Genomic DNA, 15,022 nt, shown 5'->3' on the forward strand with positions numbered 1-15,022 from the left:
AGCGATTTGATGGCTCTGCACTGGCTGAGATCAAAAAGCATTATGCATGCTAGTCAGGTTGTAAGACACTTGTATCTTGAAATAATTCTTGATCTTCTTCTTCTGTTTGTCCCGTGATTAAGAGCTAGCACCCTCTCCAGTGCGGTCTCTTCCCTGGCCAACACCGGCATGTCTTTCTCCAAAGTGGACGAGAGAGAAAAGCAGGCTGCCCTGGAGGAAGAGCAGGCTCGCCTCAAAGCCCTGAAAGTACGTTTCAGCCTCACGTCTTAGATTCTCTTCTCCTTGATGCACGTGAGGCCAGAGAAGCAGCATCTGTAAGCATGTTGTGTAGAGCTGACATTCTGTGTTGTGTAGTTCAGACGTTGGGAGAAATTTGCTTTGGGTTCGTCTGTAGCAGCGACCCAGTTTGGTAGCTTTGCCTGTACTGGGAGTCTGGTAGTATACCAGTAGTAGTACCTCATTACCCGCTGAGGAAATTATGGAAATTATTGTCGTATTATTAGTCATTCAGTCCTGGTGGTGTTTGTGATGGGGCGTTTTTGCCTTTTGAAATGTTTGAATCTCTGTGACTGTATCACGACGCACCACAACTGTAAAGGTTTACCTGCTGCGGCTGCTATAGTTAGGGTAACAGTAGGTAGATGTACAAAAACAATTAGCAAAGCAAATATTATGTGTGTGGCAAAAGAAATGATCTCAAATGAAACTGACAAATTAAATATTTGATTTTGTAATGTTAGGAAGTTCATTCTGCAGGCGCGATGGTTGCAGGTTTCCATTGGGGAGCGTTTCAACAAGTGCACAAAAAATGATATTTTGTTTGTTTTTGTTTTGTTCGTGTTTCTGGTTCCTTATGACTTAATTAAAAAATACTTTGGACTTACACACAACAAAGTCTTATTGGGTGTAACAAACACCAAATTTTACTTGTGCTGTTTTAAAAAAGAAAGATCATTATTGCTTCATCATCAAAAAAATGTTTAAATTGTTTTGTTCCCATTTCGTCATCGGATGTCGTTTATAGGGATGACATATATGCATATTTGCGAGGCCTATTATAGGATATAGTAGTTTGGCTCTCCTGGGCTGCTTCTCTCACATTCTTCAAAAGAAACCCTGCAAAGACAAATTGTGTTTGGATCCAGATTAGCTTACGTTGCTAACACTCACATAATTATTTCAGGAACAGCGTCTGAAAGAGCGCCAAAAGACCCCCACTACAGCGACCACAGACTCCTCCCCCATCTCTCTGGATGGGACCATAGACTCCGCCCCTGTTCTTGACCCCTTCTCAACCACCAACTCGACCAGCAGGTGAGGACATAACCTGTGTCTCCTACTTTTATAACCAGGAAAATAAAACAAACAGCACAAAATAACTTAATTTCATACAATCACACACCATGAGGGGGTGATCCCCTAAGGCCTTAATCCCAGGCAGGGGCTGGGCAGAGGGGGAAAGTTCATTACAAACAGGTACTGAAAGCCAACCGACCCCAAGAACCGCCCACCTCCTTTGGTTTTTTTGGACTTGGGAGGGTGGCAGAATTCGATGGATTCGAGTCACTTCTTTCTCAATCTGAGGGCACACCTGCCTCCCACGTAGGACCCCAGATATTGTAACTCTCTCCATCCAGCCCCACACTTGCTCAGGTTGGCCATGAAGCCCACCTGCCACAAGGACTCCAGGACTGCGGCTATTCATAGTCTTCATCCAAGTATCACTATGGATAATAGCTTCATCCAGATAGGTGGTGGCATATGCAGCTTTCGGATTGGTCCATGAGGCACTGGAAAGTGGCAAGGGCTCCAAATAAGCCAAACGAATGACGAATTGCTACAGTCCACACGGTGTGGAGAAGAATTTCTTTCCTTGGACTTGGAAGACAAGGGAATCTGCCGGTAGCCCTTGGTTTCTTCCAGCATCGTGAAAAAATCAAGCAGCACCTAACCCTCCAAGAGCTCTTCGACTGCCATACTGTGACACCTCCCTCACGTTGAGCTAGTCCACACTGTGAAGACACATCTTTCTTCACCACAGGAACTATGGGGCTACACCACGCACTGTGCGACTCTTCTGTTGTCCTCATCCCCAGCACAGCATCTGAACTGTTTGTCTCTTATGGTCAGTGTGGTGCAACCAGGCAGGGGAAAGAACAAATCTGCAAAATGCTTTTGCAGCAACATCCGCTCTTGGTCATCACAATGGAGACACAGAGTCAGTATCGGACAACCTGCCGTCACTGCTGAGCTCAGCACAGACGATGCACGTTCCTAATGGTCGTGAGCACAACCCTACACAAGGCCCCACTGACCAACTGAACCTTGCTCTAATCTGTTTCTGTCTCTAACTGCAGCCTTAAGTCTGTACTTTTAGCCCCATATTTAATTTCTACTGGTGGCGAGGGATCCATAACCCCATGGCTCCTTACTGGAAGACTGTGTATCTCTCCTGGACCATGGGAGGGTGATGAAGTGCTGGCGATGTGGATCACCTGCTCTACCTCTGTACGTGGGCATTCTCTGCAGTAGTGTCCGCCCACACTTCCACCACTCCTGCCTCAAAGCTCATGCAGCTCCCAGTGAGCGGGGTGCAATGTCCATGGCCTCTGGGACTTGCAGAGAGACTGGTTAGTTGGTTCTCTGCTGGAGCTGGTTGAGTCTGGGACACGTAACGGGGCCACCTCCTCAGGGCTTTGACCGGCTGACTGCCGCTCTAGCAGGACCCCTGGCTGCGCTGACAGGTGTCCCGTGGCCAGCCTGATGTTGATGTCAAGGTTCTTCAGCTGGCTGCAGCGGACCCACTCCGCCATTCCCGTTCCACGAATTGCTCCAGGAAGGCTAGGTTCAATTCCCTGGTTTCTCCATTCATGGGGCCGGGCTGCAGCCACTTGGCTGCTGCATCATGAAGCCCTGTGACACATGTGAAGGGCTGACCCTCCAACCCCATCCAACCTCCCTGGAACCAGTGGCGGTGTTCCTTCAGTAAAAGCCTCAGCTGATCTAGGATCAGGATGTTAAAAGTGAACGCTGCCACCTGGGCCTCCCCTGACAGGTCTGTCGTCATGTGCCGGGTAGTTGGGTGCGACTGTAATAATAAATCCACAGATGGGTTTGTGGCTGATTCTTAGTGCTTGACTGAATGTTTGATGCTTTCTGTGCCTCAGCTCGCTCAGCTTGTTTTCTCCTCTCTGCTCACCGGGTCCCAGCATGCTTTGGAAATAGGGAGACATGATTAGAACATGGGCGCCATCTGTGTTGGCCATCCTTCCCTGGCTTTGTTGTAGTTCGTCCAGGCGATGGACTCGTTGGTCAGTCTGGTCTTCTGTCTCTCAGAAGCTGATGTTTTGCTCCTCTGGGATTCCTGCCCATTCCTTTCAGTGCCTCACTCATGTATTGATCCATGTGCCTGTTTATCTTAACCAGCGTGATGCGTGACAGCAGCTTTGATGTGGTACTGAGGAGGATTATTGTCAGGTAGTTTGATGGGACCAGCCCCTTCTGGGGATCCTTAGGGACAGGACTGTCCAGCCTTCAGCTAGCCATCCTCGTCCCACAGCAGCTGCCAGACATTTGTAGCGTACCGTTAGCGTCTTTAGCCAATAGGTGTGAATCTTATCAGGGCTCGGTGTTCTCCAGCTCTTCCTACTGGAGACCGTTTGTTAGATGTCCGCTCTGTGATGGTTACTGGATCCTGTTCAGGAAGGTTGATGGAGGGCGGGCCCTAACCCGGGCAGAGACACTAACTCTTACAACTTCATACAATAGAAACAATTTTAATATTGCATATCCTGTATATATTACCCCGTGACAGGACTTGCACTTCAAATTCTGACTACACCCACACATCAGCTACATCAGCTACAAAGTGCTGTTTTACTTTATTATTTTCTTTGCTCAGAGTTCAGTTTATTCTTATTTTAGATGGTTGTTTATTTAGCTGTGTGAAGAGTTGCAAAGTAAGAATTTCATTGCCCTGCGTAACCACACACACAGTAAAACCCAGTTACTGTTAAGATGAAAAACAAAAACACCTCAGTTTTAACAGAAAATGTAACTTTTTCCTCAGGAAGTGGATGATTGTTTTTATTTATTTCATTGATTGGTTTTCCTGCTCGTTCTTTCCAGCACCTTCAGCGCAGCCAGTGACCTGCTGGACCTCCAGCCGACCTTCCAGCAGCCTCTCTCCACCGCCACCAACATATGGGGAGGTGAGGACACCTTTCTGCTTGGAAACACTTCAGCCTACACAGTTACCACATTAAGACACATGTCACACAGTTATAATTCAATTGGTAAATGGTAAACAGACTGGTTCTTATATAGCGCTTTTCTACTCTGTCCGGGCACTCAAAGCGCTTTATACAGCTAATTCATTCACCCAATCACACCCATTCACACAAGCACTTCTAAGCTTAAGTGCTGAGTATCTAACATTCATACACATTCACACTCCGATGGATGCATCGAGAGCAACATGGGGTTAGTATCTTGCCCAAGGATATTTGGCATGCAGACTGGAGCAGCCTGGGATCGAACCACCGACCTTCTGGTAAGTGGCTGATCCGCTCTGCCACCTGAGCTACAGCCCAATTCAGTTCAATTCAATTCAATTTTATTTATATAGCGCCAAATCACAACAAAAGTCGCCTCAATGCGCTTTATATTGTACATTAGATCGCACAATAATAGATAATAAGCACACACTGTCCAACTATCCTGTACTGATATTCTAAACATCACCACTGGTGTGGCTCAGGACGTACAGTGGTGTACACATCTGTACGTGCCTGACGTATACATCAGAGTGATTGTTAGAAAAATACTTTCAAACATTGAATGAATGTTTGAGTTTCAGTGGTTTAAAAGGGCTCTGCAGTAAAATGTGCTTTGAGTGCTCAGTTTGAATACAAAAACTCTATAAGTACAGTTTTCATATTTACCTTTGACCATGAATTTAGACGAGAGGAACTGAGTACAAGCTGAGAGAGTTCGTCTGTGATTTATAGAGTAAAACTCTTTGAGAAATGTCAGAATATTTTATTAATCCATAAGGTAATTATATGGGTCACATCGTCCTGATGCTCAATCATCCAGCTAAGTAAATCCCCAGAAGTTGATTCTGTTCATCCGGACATTTTCAGTGTGGGAAACGACTTCTTCAGTCTCAGCTGACTGCAGGTTTCCAACCTTATAAGCAGGACATTTACATACTGACTGAAACCAGCACCACCGAAGGAGCCATGGGCTGGGAGGCCACCTTCATCATAATTATAAAAATTCAACAACCACTGATCAATGGCCATGAGTACCATTCACACAGAGTTGGGGAATGGCTGCAATCACAGCATGTTTCCGTTTCTCCCGCTGAAAACGCTGCGTCCAGATGAACATGTCGACATTACCACCGCTGCTGAAGTGAAACGCAGCGAGGGGGATGTGGAGCACACTGTTGGTTTCCTGATGATTGTAAATGGAATAGATGGTAACATTAGTGGACACGTGCAAGATTATTACAACTCAGGACTAAGAAGAAACAATGTTTTAAAGTTGTATTTCTTTTCAGATGTTTTGAGATGCATTTGTCTGTCATAGCGAGTCGCACAGCTCACAAGAACATGACTGGAGTTCCCTAAACAGCAATAATTTATATAAAATTGCTTTTACTACCCTTGTGTTTGTAATTTGTTGTCCTGTGTGTCTGTGAGGTAACTGCCTGTTGCCTGTGCGAGAGACGGCTACAGTATATTTATCCAGCCATCCTCTTTGGCTTATCCTTATCAGGATTGCAGGGGAGCCTATCCCAGCTACCATAGGGAAGAGGCAGCGTTACGCCATGGACTAACAGGGCTACCCTACGTTACCAGAAGCACCCATCCAGATATATTCATTCATGTGTTCACTTCCATGGCCACAGGTTAATAAAGTGCGTAAGCATCCAGACTGTGAAAGAACAGGATCTCAGGATCTGAATGAAGTCCACTGTGGTACCGTGACAGGATACCACCTGTGAAACAAGTATTACAGAGTCAATTAGTGGTATTGGGAACTACATTATTACTAGAAAGCTGCTTGGGGCTTACTGTGATGCATATTCCTACTCCTTTTATAAGTTATTTATGATGATCTTATTTATTTTTAGAGGTCAAACTATAAACTAAAAACCATGAATTTCACACCCGAGCCTCAACTCGCACGGCCTGGTACCAAACGACTCATGGACCGGTACCGGCCCGGGGTTGTAGGAGATGCCTGGAGCGGCTTGTTCCACTCCTGCAGCTGCTTGGTGCTCTCACTGTTCTTTCATTGATGTATTTTTCCTGGTCTCATATCTTCATCATCTTCTCTTATTGCATGTGTGCTGTTGCTGCTGGGAGTCAGACTCTTTCTGTGGGCCGTGCCCTTCCAACACCACTGCTCTGTTCCACTCTGAGCCTGCTGTAGCTGGTCTATTCACAGGTAAGCTCAGCCTGTTCAAAGTGTTACAACTGTGATTTTGGACTACTGGACAAAAACTCTACACTAACATTTCAGTGCGTTGTGATTAAAGTAATATGAGATGGAACTAGACTCCTCCTCCTGCCCTGGGCTCTGCTTTGGGGCTTTAATCTGGCCTGTGATGACAAGCAGATCCACTCCAGTGAAATACTATAAATAGCACAGTAACAGCAAGTATAATGAAGTGTGGAAAAACGGATTCAGAGCACATGTGACAGAGCAGGGTGAGAATCCGCTGTGAGCCCAAACGTGATATTAACATATGGTTCATGCACATGTACATTAATGTATTAGTACTTTTGAACTGTCAGTGTGAAATGCAGCAGACAGTTGTGCATGTATATGTTGATCGTCACCCGTTGGGACTCATCATTAATGTTTGAATTCTGATAGAATTTAGTGTTTTTCCTCAGCAGCGTTTACAGCCTCCCCAGCTCCGAACCTGCGAGGCATCAATGCAGAATTTGACTCAGTGTTTGGCAACAACACTAATGCCAACAACTTGGATTCCACAGGTAAGTTTTTATTGATACAACTGCCATCTAAATTTAGTGGCAGACATTAGGAAGATAGATCGATGACGTAGTTGATGTACTAGTCAACCACAGCAATACTTAGATTTTCTTTGTCTTATACAGCGGATAAATAAGTATTCAATACCTCACCAGTTTTCTAAGATATGATATTTTTAAAGCTGCTAGTGACATGAAATTTTCACTAGATGTCACAACAACCCAACCAATCCACACATGCAAACAAATCAAACCATAGCTGTCCAAAAATGAGCTTATGGGTAATAACGAGAACTTACTAAGGAGCTTCGGAAAAATGCAACTGGGCTATTTTAGGATTCTTGAAAACGTTTCCCCTCTCATCCAAGAAGCTTCTTCAGTTTTTAAATCACGTGGTGCAGAGAGTGGGAATCGGGAAACGAGACAGTTATTGACCCACTGTTGATCATGTGCAACATCATATAGACACGTAGACCCAAGGTGTGAGTCATTATTAGCATCGGTTTCTGCTGAAACCATTGTGAGACCTTGCCTCACCCTAAGAGCATCGTATCGTAAAGATGGTGCAGATGTACCGCTGAGTCTTGTCATGGTGGCTCTTCTGTATTATACCATGACCTGACCGAGAACCTACACAGATCAAGAGAAATGATACAAAGAAATGGAGGAACTCCATCAGTAATTAGAAAACAATCCTGCCACTTAGTGCAAATTTACATCAGCTGCTCAGTCCCAACTGATGGTGTATAAAAAGGTCTCTTTGTACCATGGTGTCACACATGGAATACCCCTCGATGGGGAAACCAGGGAGCTCTCAAGATCTTTGCAACCTTATTGTTACAAAATACAGTCATAGCATTGGTTACAGAGGAACTACTGAAGGATCCAGTGTGGAAAGAACATAATTTCACCATAAACCGGCCACGACCAGGATTTCAGACAGAGAATTATCAGTTGTTCAAGAGCCAAGGCCCAGTTGTGAAGAGCTGCAGAACTACCTGGAATCAGCAGGTACAGTTGTTTCAACGACAACAATAAGTACGCAACCACCGTGGCCTAAATGCACATTTACCAAACAAGACTCCATCGCTGAAGAAAAAATATGTTGAAATGCGTTTAAATGTGAAAGCATTTAAAGTCTTCTGAACAACATTTAGACAAGTCTGTGAAATACTGGGAGAGTATCTTGTCAGATGAGACCAAAATTAAACTCTTTGGGAAATGATAAGAATTTAGCCATTCCAAGTCCATTATCGACTTGATTCCTTATTGATTTTCTTATCAGTTGTCAATGGTTTCTTTTTGGCTCCATTTTCAGAGTCATCATCATTGCTAAGCAGCAATAAAGAAATTACATTCATGCAAATTAAATTCATGCTGTGGGTCAAATGTTTGAGGCAATTCCCCCCATTAGACCAACCATTAGAGAAAAACTTACCAGTAATCATCCCACAGATGTAATATTATCTACAGCTACTCTTAGTACCATTGATGTTAAGTTAGACTCTTTTTCTCCAATTGATCTTTCTGAGTTAACTTCAATAATTACTTCCTCCAAACCATCAACGTGTCTTTTAGACCCCATTCCTACAAAACTGCTCAAAGAAGTCCTGCCATTAATTAATTCTTCGATCTTAAATATGATCAACCTATCTCTAATGATCGGCTATGTACCACAGGCCTTCAAGCTGGCTGTAGTTAAACCTTTACTCAAAAAGCATCTCTAGACCCAGCAGTCTTAGCTAATTATAGGCCAATCTCCAACCTTCCTTTCATATCAAAAATCCTTGAAAGAGTAGTTGTCAAACAGCTAACAGATCATCTGCAGAGGTTTATTTGAAGAGTTTCAGTCAGGTTTCAGAGCTCATCACAGCACAGAAACAGCTTTAGTGAAGGTTACAAATGATCTTCTTATGGCCTCTGACAGTGGACTCATCTCTGTGCTTGTCCTGCTAGACCTCAGTGCAGCGTTCGATACTGTCGACCATAATATCCTATTAGAGCGATTAGAACATGCTGTAGGTATTACAGGTACTGTGCTGCAGTGGTTTGTATCATATCTATCTAATAGACTCCAGTTTGTGCATGTAAATGGAGAGTCCTCTTCACACACTGAGGTTAATTATGGAGTTCCACAGGGTTCAGTGCTAGGACCAATTCTGTTTACATTATACATGCTTCCCTTAGGCAGCATCATTAGAAGACATAGCATACATTTACACTGCTATGCAGATGACACCCAGCTCTATCTGTCCATGAAGCCAGATAACACACACCAATGAGTTAAACTGCAGGAATGTCTTAAAGACATAAAGACCTGGATGGCCGCTAACTTTCTTTCTTTTTTTTTTCTTTTCTTTTTTTAAAACGTATGTTTATTTGTTTTTTCAACAGTATCAACACCAACATAAAATGAACGTATGACAGTCATTAAAATAATAATAATAATAATAATAATAATAATATTATTATTATTATTATTATTATTATTATTATTATTATTATTATTATTATTATTAATAGTAATAGTAATAACGATAATTGAAGTGTTAATCCTAAAAGATTCCAGATAAATGCATAGTTAAATAAATTAAGATAGCAAACCATACAAATAAATACAATTTTCAACTTTTTTACAACTTTCTTCCATTTGTGCAACATCTCTAAAGTTAGAAATATCCTGTCTCAGAGTGACGCTGAAAAACTAGTTCATGCATTTATTACTTCCAGGCTGGACGACTGTAATTCATTATTATCAGGAAGTCCTAAAAACTCCCTGAAAAGCCTTCAGCTGATCCAAAATGCTGCAGCAAGAGTCCTGACAGGGACTAGAAAGAGAGAGCAGATTTCTCCTGTTTTGGCTTCCTGTTAAATCCAGAATTCAAAATCCTGCTCGTCACATACAAGGTCTTAAATAATCAGGCCCCATCTTATCTTAATGACCTTGTAGTACCATATCACCCTATTAGAGCACTTCGCTACTAGAATGGCTTAGCCAATCACCTGATCTAAATCCAATTCAAATTCTATGGGAAGAACTAAAGTTCGGAGTTCATAGGAACGTCAGGATTTGAAGCCTGTTTTTGTGGAAAACCACACCTGAGCAATACTTTGACGAGCTTCTTTACAGGATGTGTCTTGAAGCTTTCGGGTTGTTACCAACATCTGGTGAGAATTTCATGTCAATAGTGCCTTTAGAAATATATTTATCTAGGTGATGTCTGCAGTACTTATCTTACCCGCTGGGTATTCTGTGGAAAATGAAACTGATCTTTGAAATTAAGATTGTCCTAAAATCTCAGTTGTGGGTAATGTTGTAGAATCAGTAAGTGATCAAGTTTTTGGTGGAAATATTTTTTTTAGATCAGTGTCAGTTTAAACACGACATCAGTTTCAGGTTTCTTTAATGGGCGAATCACATTTTTAACCATGAAATGAGCTCACTGTGCTCATTACAATAGAGTAAGACAACTTCACAGACAGGACTTGGTAAAAATATGACACATGACACAAATGTGTACTTTTGTGTCATGTGCTGCTGTCGTAAACATGTTTACCTTTAGCGTGTGTGCTGTCTGTTTTATATCAAAAATGAAAAGCAACATTTACGTTTTAACCAGTGGTGCAGTGTCATTATTGTAACTAATGAGAAGCACTGGTCCCAGTATTGAACACTGTGTGCCACTGCGACAGACATTTGATTGAGGTTAATAACTACTTTACACTAAGCCTCAGCTATACCAGTTTATCATCATTAACTTGTCAGAATAATGTTTGTACATGCATTGAATCATTTTCACCCTCGTTGTGCTCACAATCTCACAACCTCCACCATCACCCCCATCCTTCCTTTTCCCCCGTCCTGGGTCAAACACCCGTCCTGGGCTTTGCATGTCTGGGTGAGTTGGACCAACACACATTATTCTCACTGTCTTCATCATTTTTTTAAGGTCCCTGCTTCTTGCCTCATCCTGACTCAGCGCCCTCTCTCTTTCTGTTTGTGTGCGTATGTACACCTCGTGTCTTTACTATGTCCTCGTTACCTGTTCTTGGCCCCCCAACCTGTCACCCCTCCCTTACCTTCCTTTCCCTTTGTCCTGCCCCAATTTGATTAAGATGTTTTAGGTGGCATCCTAAAACCTACAGTGGCATCCTCACCACATCAGCGCATGACTTTAAACAGCCAGCAGCCGCACCCCAAGCTGGTATGTGATGATCTGGATTCGTCACTCGCTAATCTTGTTGGCAGTAAGTTTTTCTCCTTTTATGTCTGCTTGTTTTTCCCCAAGAATTCAGGATATAGTTAAATTACACACATTGCTGTACAAGATCAATGTATCCAACCCAGATAAAGAGTGAAAAATGTTTTTTCTAATATGAGTTGTCCTACCATTGTGACTCATGCTGGATGATGCTGGATGAATAAAAATGCCTCGTACATACATTGTAGATAGCTTTAGCTATGTTTCCTCTACTTGTTCTTCCGCACTGTTCCCAGCTCAAGCTCACATTTACAGTCTCAGCTGATCTTAACTCAGCTCCTGAGACTTTTCCAGAAGTCTGAATTTTCATCGTTGGACACGTTTGTCTCTGGATGTTTTCTGAACTTGTCAAATTGTTAGTGAGGAAAAACAAATGCTTTTACTTTGACAGAGTTTTTGTGTCACTGTTGTTATTGGCAGCAGCCATAGTAGCAGCAGAAGTATACCTAAAAAGATGTCAGTTTAGACCACAGCTGTAAAAGTAGCACACCACAGATAACTTTAGCTCTGGGTCAAATCTGAGGCAGCCAGGTCTTTGCTACTTTCACTCCTTACATTTCCTTTTGGCTGTACTTTCCCCCTTTTTAAAGTTAAAGTATGTCATTGTAAAGGTTTGAAGACTATAACATCAGCTTTTTCCCCATAAAAACGATTTAAAAACCAAATAGATGAATAAAATGGTTTCATGCTATACATTCATTATTTGACTTCTGCTTTCTTCAGATCTAGGAATTGGGAACGGCAGAGCAAAGAAGTAAGTGCGCTTCAGTCGTGTTGAACTTAACTTCCCTGGTAATGCACTATAAACCTGACGAGCGTTTCCTTTATCTCTATAGTGATCTTCACTGGAATCAGTCGGATGAGAAGAAGCTGACTGGTGGAACCAACTGGCTGCCCAACACAGCTCCTTCCACCACCTGGAACCCTGCAACCATGGTGAGGCTGCTGTTCCTGCTCAACCAGCATCACACATATTTGTTATAAAGTGTGTGAATGGGTGGATGACTGGAAGTGTAAAGCGCTTTGGGGTCCTATGGGACCAGTAAAGCGCTATATAAATACAGGCCATTAAAGAGGTTACAGTAGAAATGAGCCATAAGAAAGGAAATGGGTGGATGTGCTGGAGGGTAACAACTTGGTATTTACCAACTGATGTCAGGAAGAAAGGAGCCAATAAACTGAGTGCTGACTGAGCAGGAGGCTCGTTGTTGTGACATCGTTGGCAAATAAAATCTATTTAGCTGTTCATCAAATTGTGATGGTCTCACACACACTGACACACTGGGGCGATTGTGGCTCAAGAGTTGGGAGTTCGCCTTGTAATCGGAAGGTTGCCGGTTCGAGCCCCGGCTCGGACAGTCTCGGTCGTTGTGTCCTTGGGCAAGACACTTCACCCGTTGCCTACTGGTGGTGGTCAGAGGGCCCGGTGGCGCCAGTGTCCGGCAGCCTCGCCTCTGTCAGTGCGCCCCAGGGTGGCTGTGGCTACAATGTAGCATCACCAGTGTGTGAATGTGTGTGTGAATGGGTGGATGACTGGATGTGTAAAGCGCTTTGGGGTCCTTAGGGACTAGTAAAGCTATATAAATACAGGCCATTTACCATTTACACACACACTCAGACTCACACTCACACTGACACACACACACACTCTGACACTGACACACACACACACACTGACACACTCAGACTCACACTGACACACTCACAGAGACACACTGACACACACACTGACACACACACACACACTGACACACACACACACACTGACTCAGACACACACACACACACACACACACACTCTCAGACTCACACTGACACACCGACACACACTGGTTCATCCCAAACACAAACTTAACAACATAGTGTAGCTGTACAGTGCAGCGAGGAGTGCTCAGACCTCTACACTGGAGAGACCAAACTGCCACTTCATAAACACACAACACAGAAGAGCCACCTCCACGGGACAAGACTCAGCTGTACAGCTGCATCTAAAGGTCAAAGGTCACTCTTTCGAGGACACCAGTGTTCACATGTTGGACAGAAAAGACAGATGGTTTGAAAGAGGAGTGAAAGAAGCATCTACAGTGGGGCAAAAAAGTATTTAGTCAGCCACCGATTGTGCAAGTTCCCCCACCTAAAATGATGACAGAGGTCAGTAATTTGCACCAGAGGTACACTTCAACTGTGAGAGACAGAATGTGAAAAAAAAAATCCATGAATCCACATGGTAGGATTTGTAAAGAATTTATTGGTAAATCAGGGTGGAAAATAAGTATTTGGTCAATAACAAAAATACAACTCAATACTTTGTAACATAACCTTTGTTGGCAATAACAGAGGTCAAACGTTTACTATAGGTCTTTACCAGGTTTGCACACACAGTAGCTGGTATTTTGGCCCATTCCTCCATGCAGATCTTCTCGAGAGCAGTGATGTTTTGGGGCTGTCGCCGAGCAACACGGACTTTCAACTCCCGCCACAGATTTTCTATGGGGTTGAGGTCTGGAGACTGGCTAGGCCACTCCAGGACTTTCAAATGCTTCTTACGGAGCCACTCCTTTGTTGCCCGGGCGGTGTGTTTTGGATCATTGTCATGTTGGAAGACCCAGCCTCGTTTCATCTTCAAAGTTCTCACTGATGGAAGGAGGTTTTGGCTCAAAATCTCACGATACATGGCCCCATTCATTCTGTCCTTAACACGGATCAGTCGTCCTGTCCCCTTGGCAGAAAAACAGCCCCATAGCATGATGTTTCCACCCCCATGCTTCACAGTAGGTATGGTGTTCTTGGGATGCAACTCAGTATTCTTCTTCCTCCAAACACGACGAGTTGAGTTTATACCAAAAAGTTCTACTTTGGTTTCATCTGACCACATGACATTCTCCCAATCCTCTGCTGTATCATCCATGTGCTCTCTGGCAAACTTCAGACGGGCCTGGACATGCACTGGCTTCAGCAGCGGAACACGTCTGGCACTGCGGGATTTGATTCCCTGCCGTTGTAGTGTGTTACTGATGGTGACCTTTGTTACTTTGGTCCCAGCTCTCTGCAGGTCATTCACCAGGTCCCCCCGTGTGGTTCTGGGATCTTTGCTCACCGTTCTCATGATCATTTTGACCCCACGGGATGAGATCTTGCGTGGAGCCCCAGATCGAGGGAGATTATCAGTGGTCTTGTATGTCTTCCATTTTCTGATGATTGCTCCCACAGTTGATTTTTTCACACCAAGCTGCTTGCCTATTGTAGATTCACTCTTCCCAGTCTGGTGCAGGTCTACAATACTTTTCCTGGTGTCCTTCGAAAGCTCTTTGGTCTTGGCCATGGCGGAGTTTGGAGTCTGACTGTTTGAGGCTGTGGACAGGTGTCTTTTATACAGATGATGAGTTCAAACAGGTGCCATTCATACAGGTAACGAGTGGGGGACAGAAAAGCTTCTTACAGAAGACGTTACAGGTCTGTGAGAGCCAGAGATTTTCCTTGTTTGAGGTGACCAAATACTTATTTTCCACCCTGATTTACGAATAAATTCTTTACAAATCCTACCATGTGGATTCATGGATTTTTTTTTTTTCACATTCTGTCTCTCACAGTTGAAGTGTACCTCTGGTGCAAATTACTGACCTCTGTCATCATTTTAAGTGGGGGAACTTGCACAATCGGTGGCTGACTAAATACTTTTTTGCCCTGCTGTATGTCCACTGTGAGCGACCATCTTTGAACAGAGGGCGGGGCTTACCACACCAACTGTCT

General features: G+C 43.6%; 1 protein-coding gene across 6 annotated transcripts in view; it reads left to right on the forward strand.

Moving 5' to 3' along the window:
* Positions 1-15,022, forward strand: part of LOC309715579 (phosphatidylinositol-binding clathrin assembly protein-like) — a 43,914-nt gene that overhangs the window by 16,043 nt on the left and 12,849 nt on the right. For 2 of the 6 annotated variants that reach the window (XM_082548824.1, XM_082548823.1), the window contains exons 11-18: positions 123-246; positions 1,184-1,314; positions 4,129-4,211; positions 6,382-6,459; positions 6,912-7,013; positions 11,127-11,258; positions 11,996-12,026; positions 12,109-12,208. In XM_082548824.1, coding sequence (XP_082404950.1) covers positions 123-246; positions 1,184-1,314; positions 4,129-4,211; positions 6,382-6,459; positions 6,912-7,013; positions 11,127-11,258; positions 11,996-12,026; positions 12,109-12,208 — 781 coding nt within the window. The remainder of the gene's footprint in view (positions 1-122; positions 247-1,183; positions 1,315-4,128; positions 4,212-6,381; positions 6,460-6,911; positions 7,014-11,126; positions 11,259-11,995; positions 12,027-12,108; positions 12,209-15,022) is intronic. The other 4 variants (XM_082548826.1, XM_082548827.1, XM_082548825.1 and 1 more) reach the window with 4 other exon arrangements.

Source organism: Aulonocara stuartgranti (assembly GCF_965226115.1).
Source record: "Aulonocara stuartgranti genome assembly, chromosome: 10".
Taxonomy (NCBI): Eukaryota; Metazoa; Chordata; class Actinopteri; order Cichliformes; family Cichlidae; genus Aulonocara; species Aulonocara stuartgranti.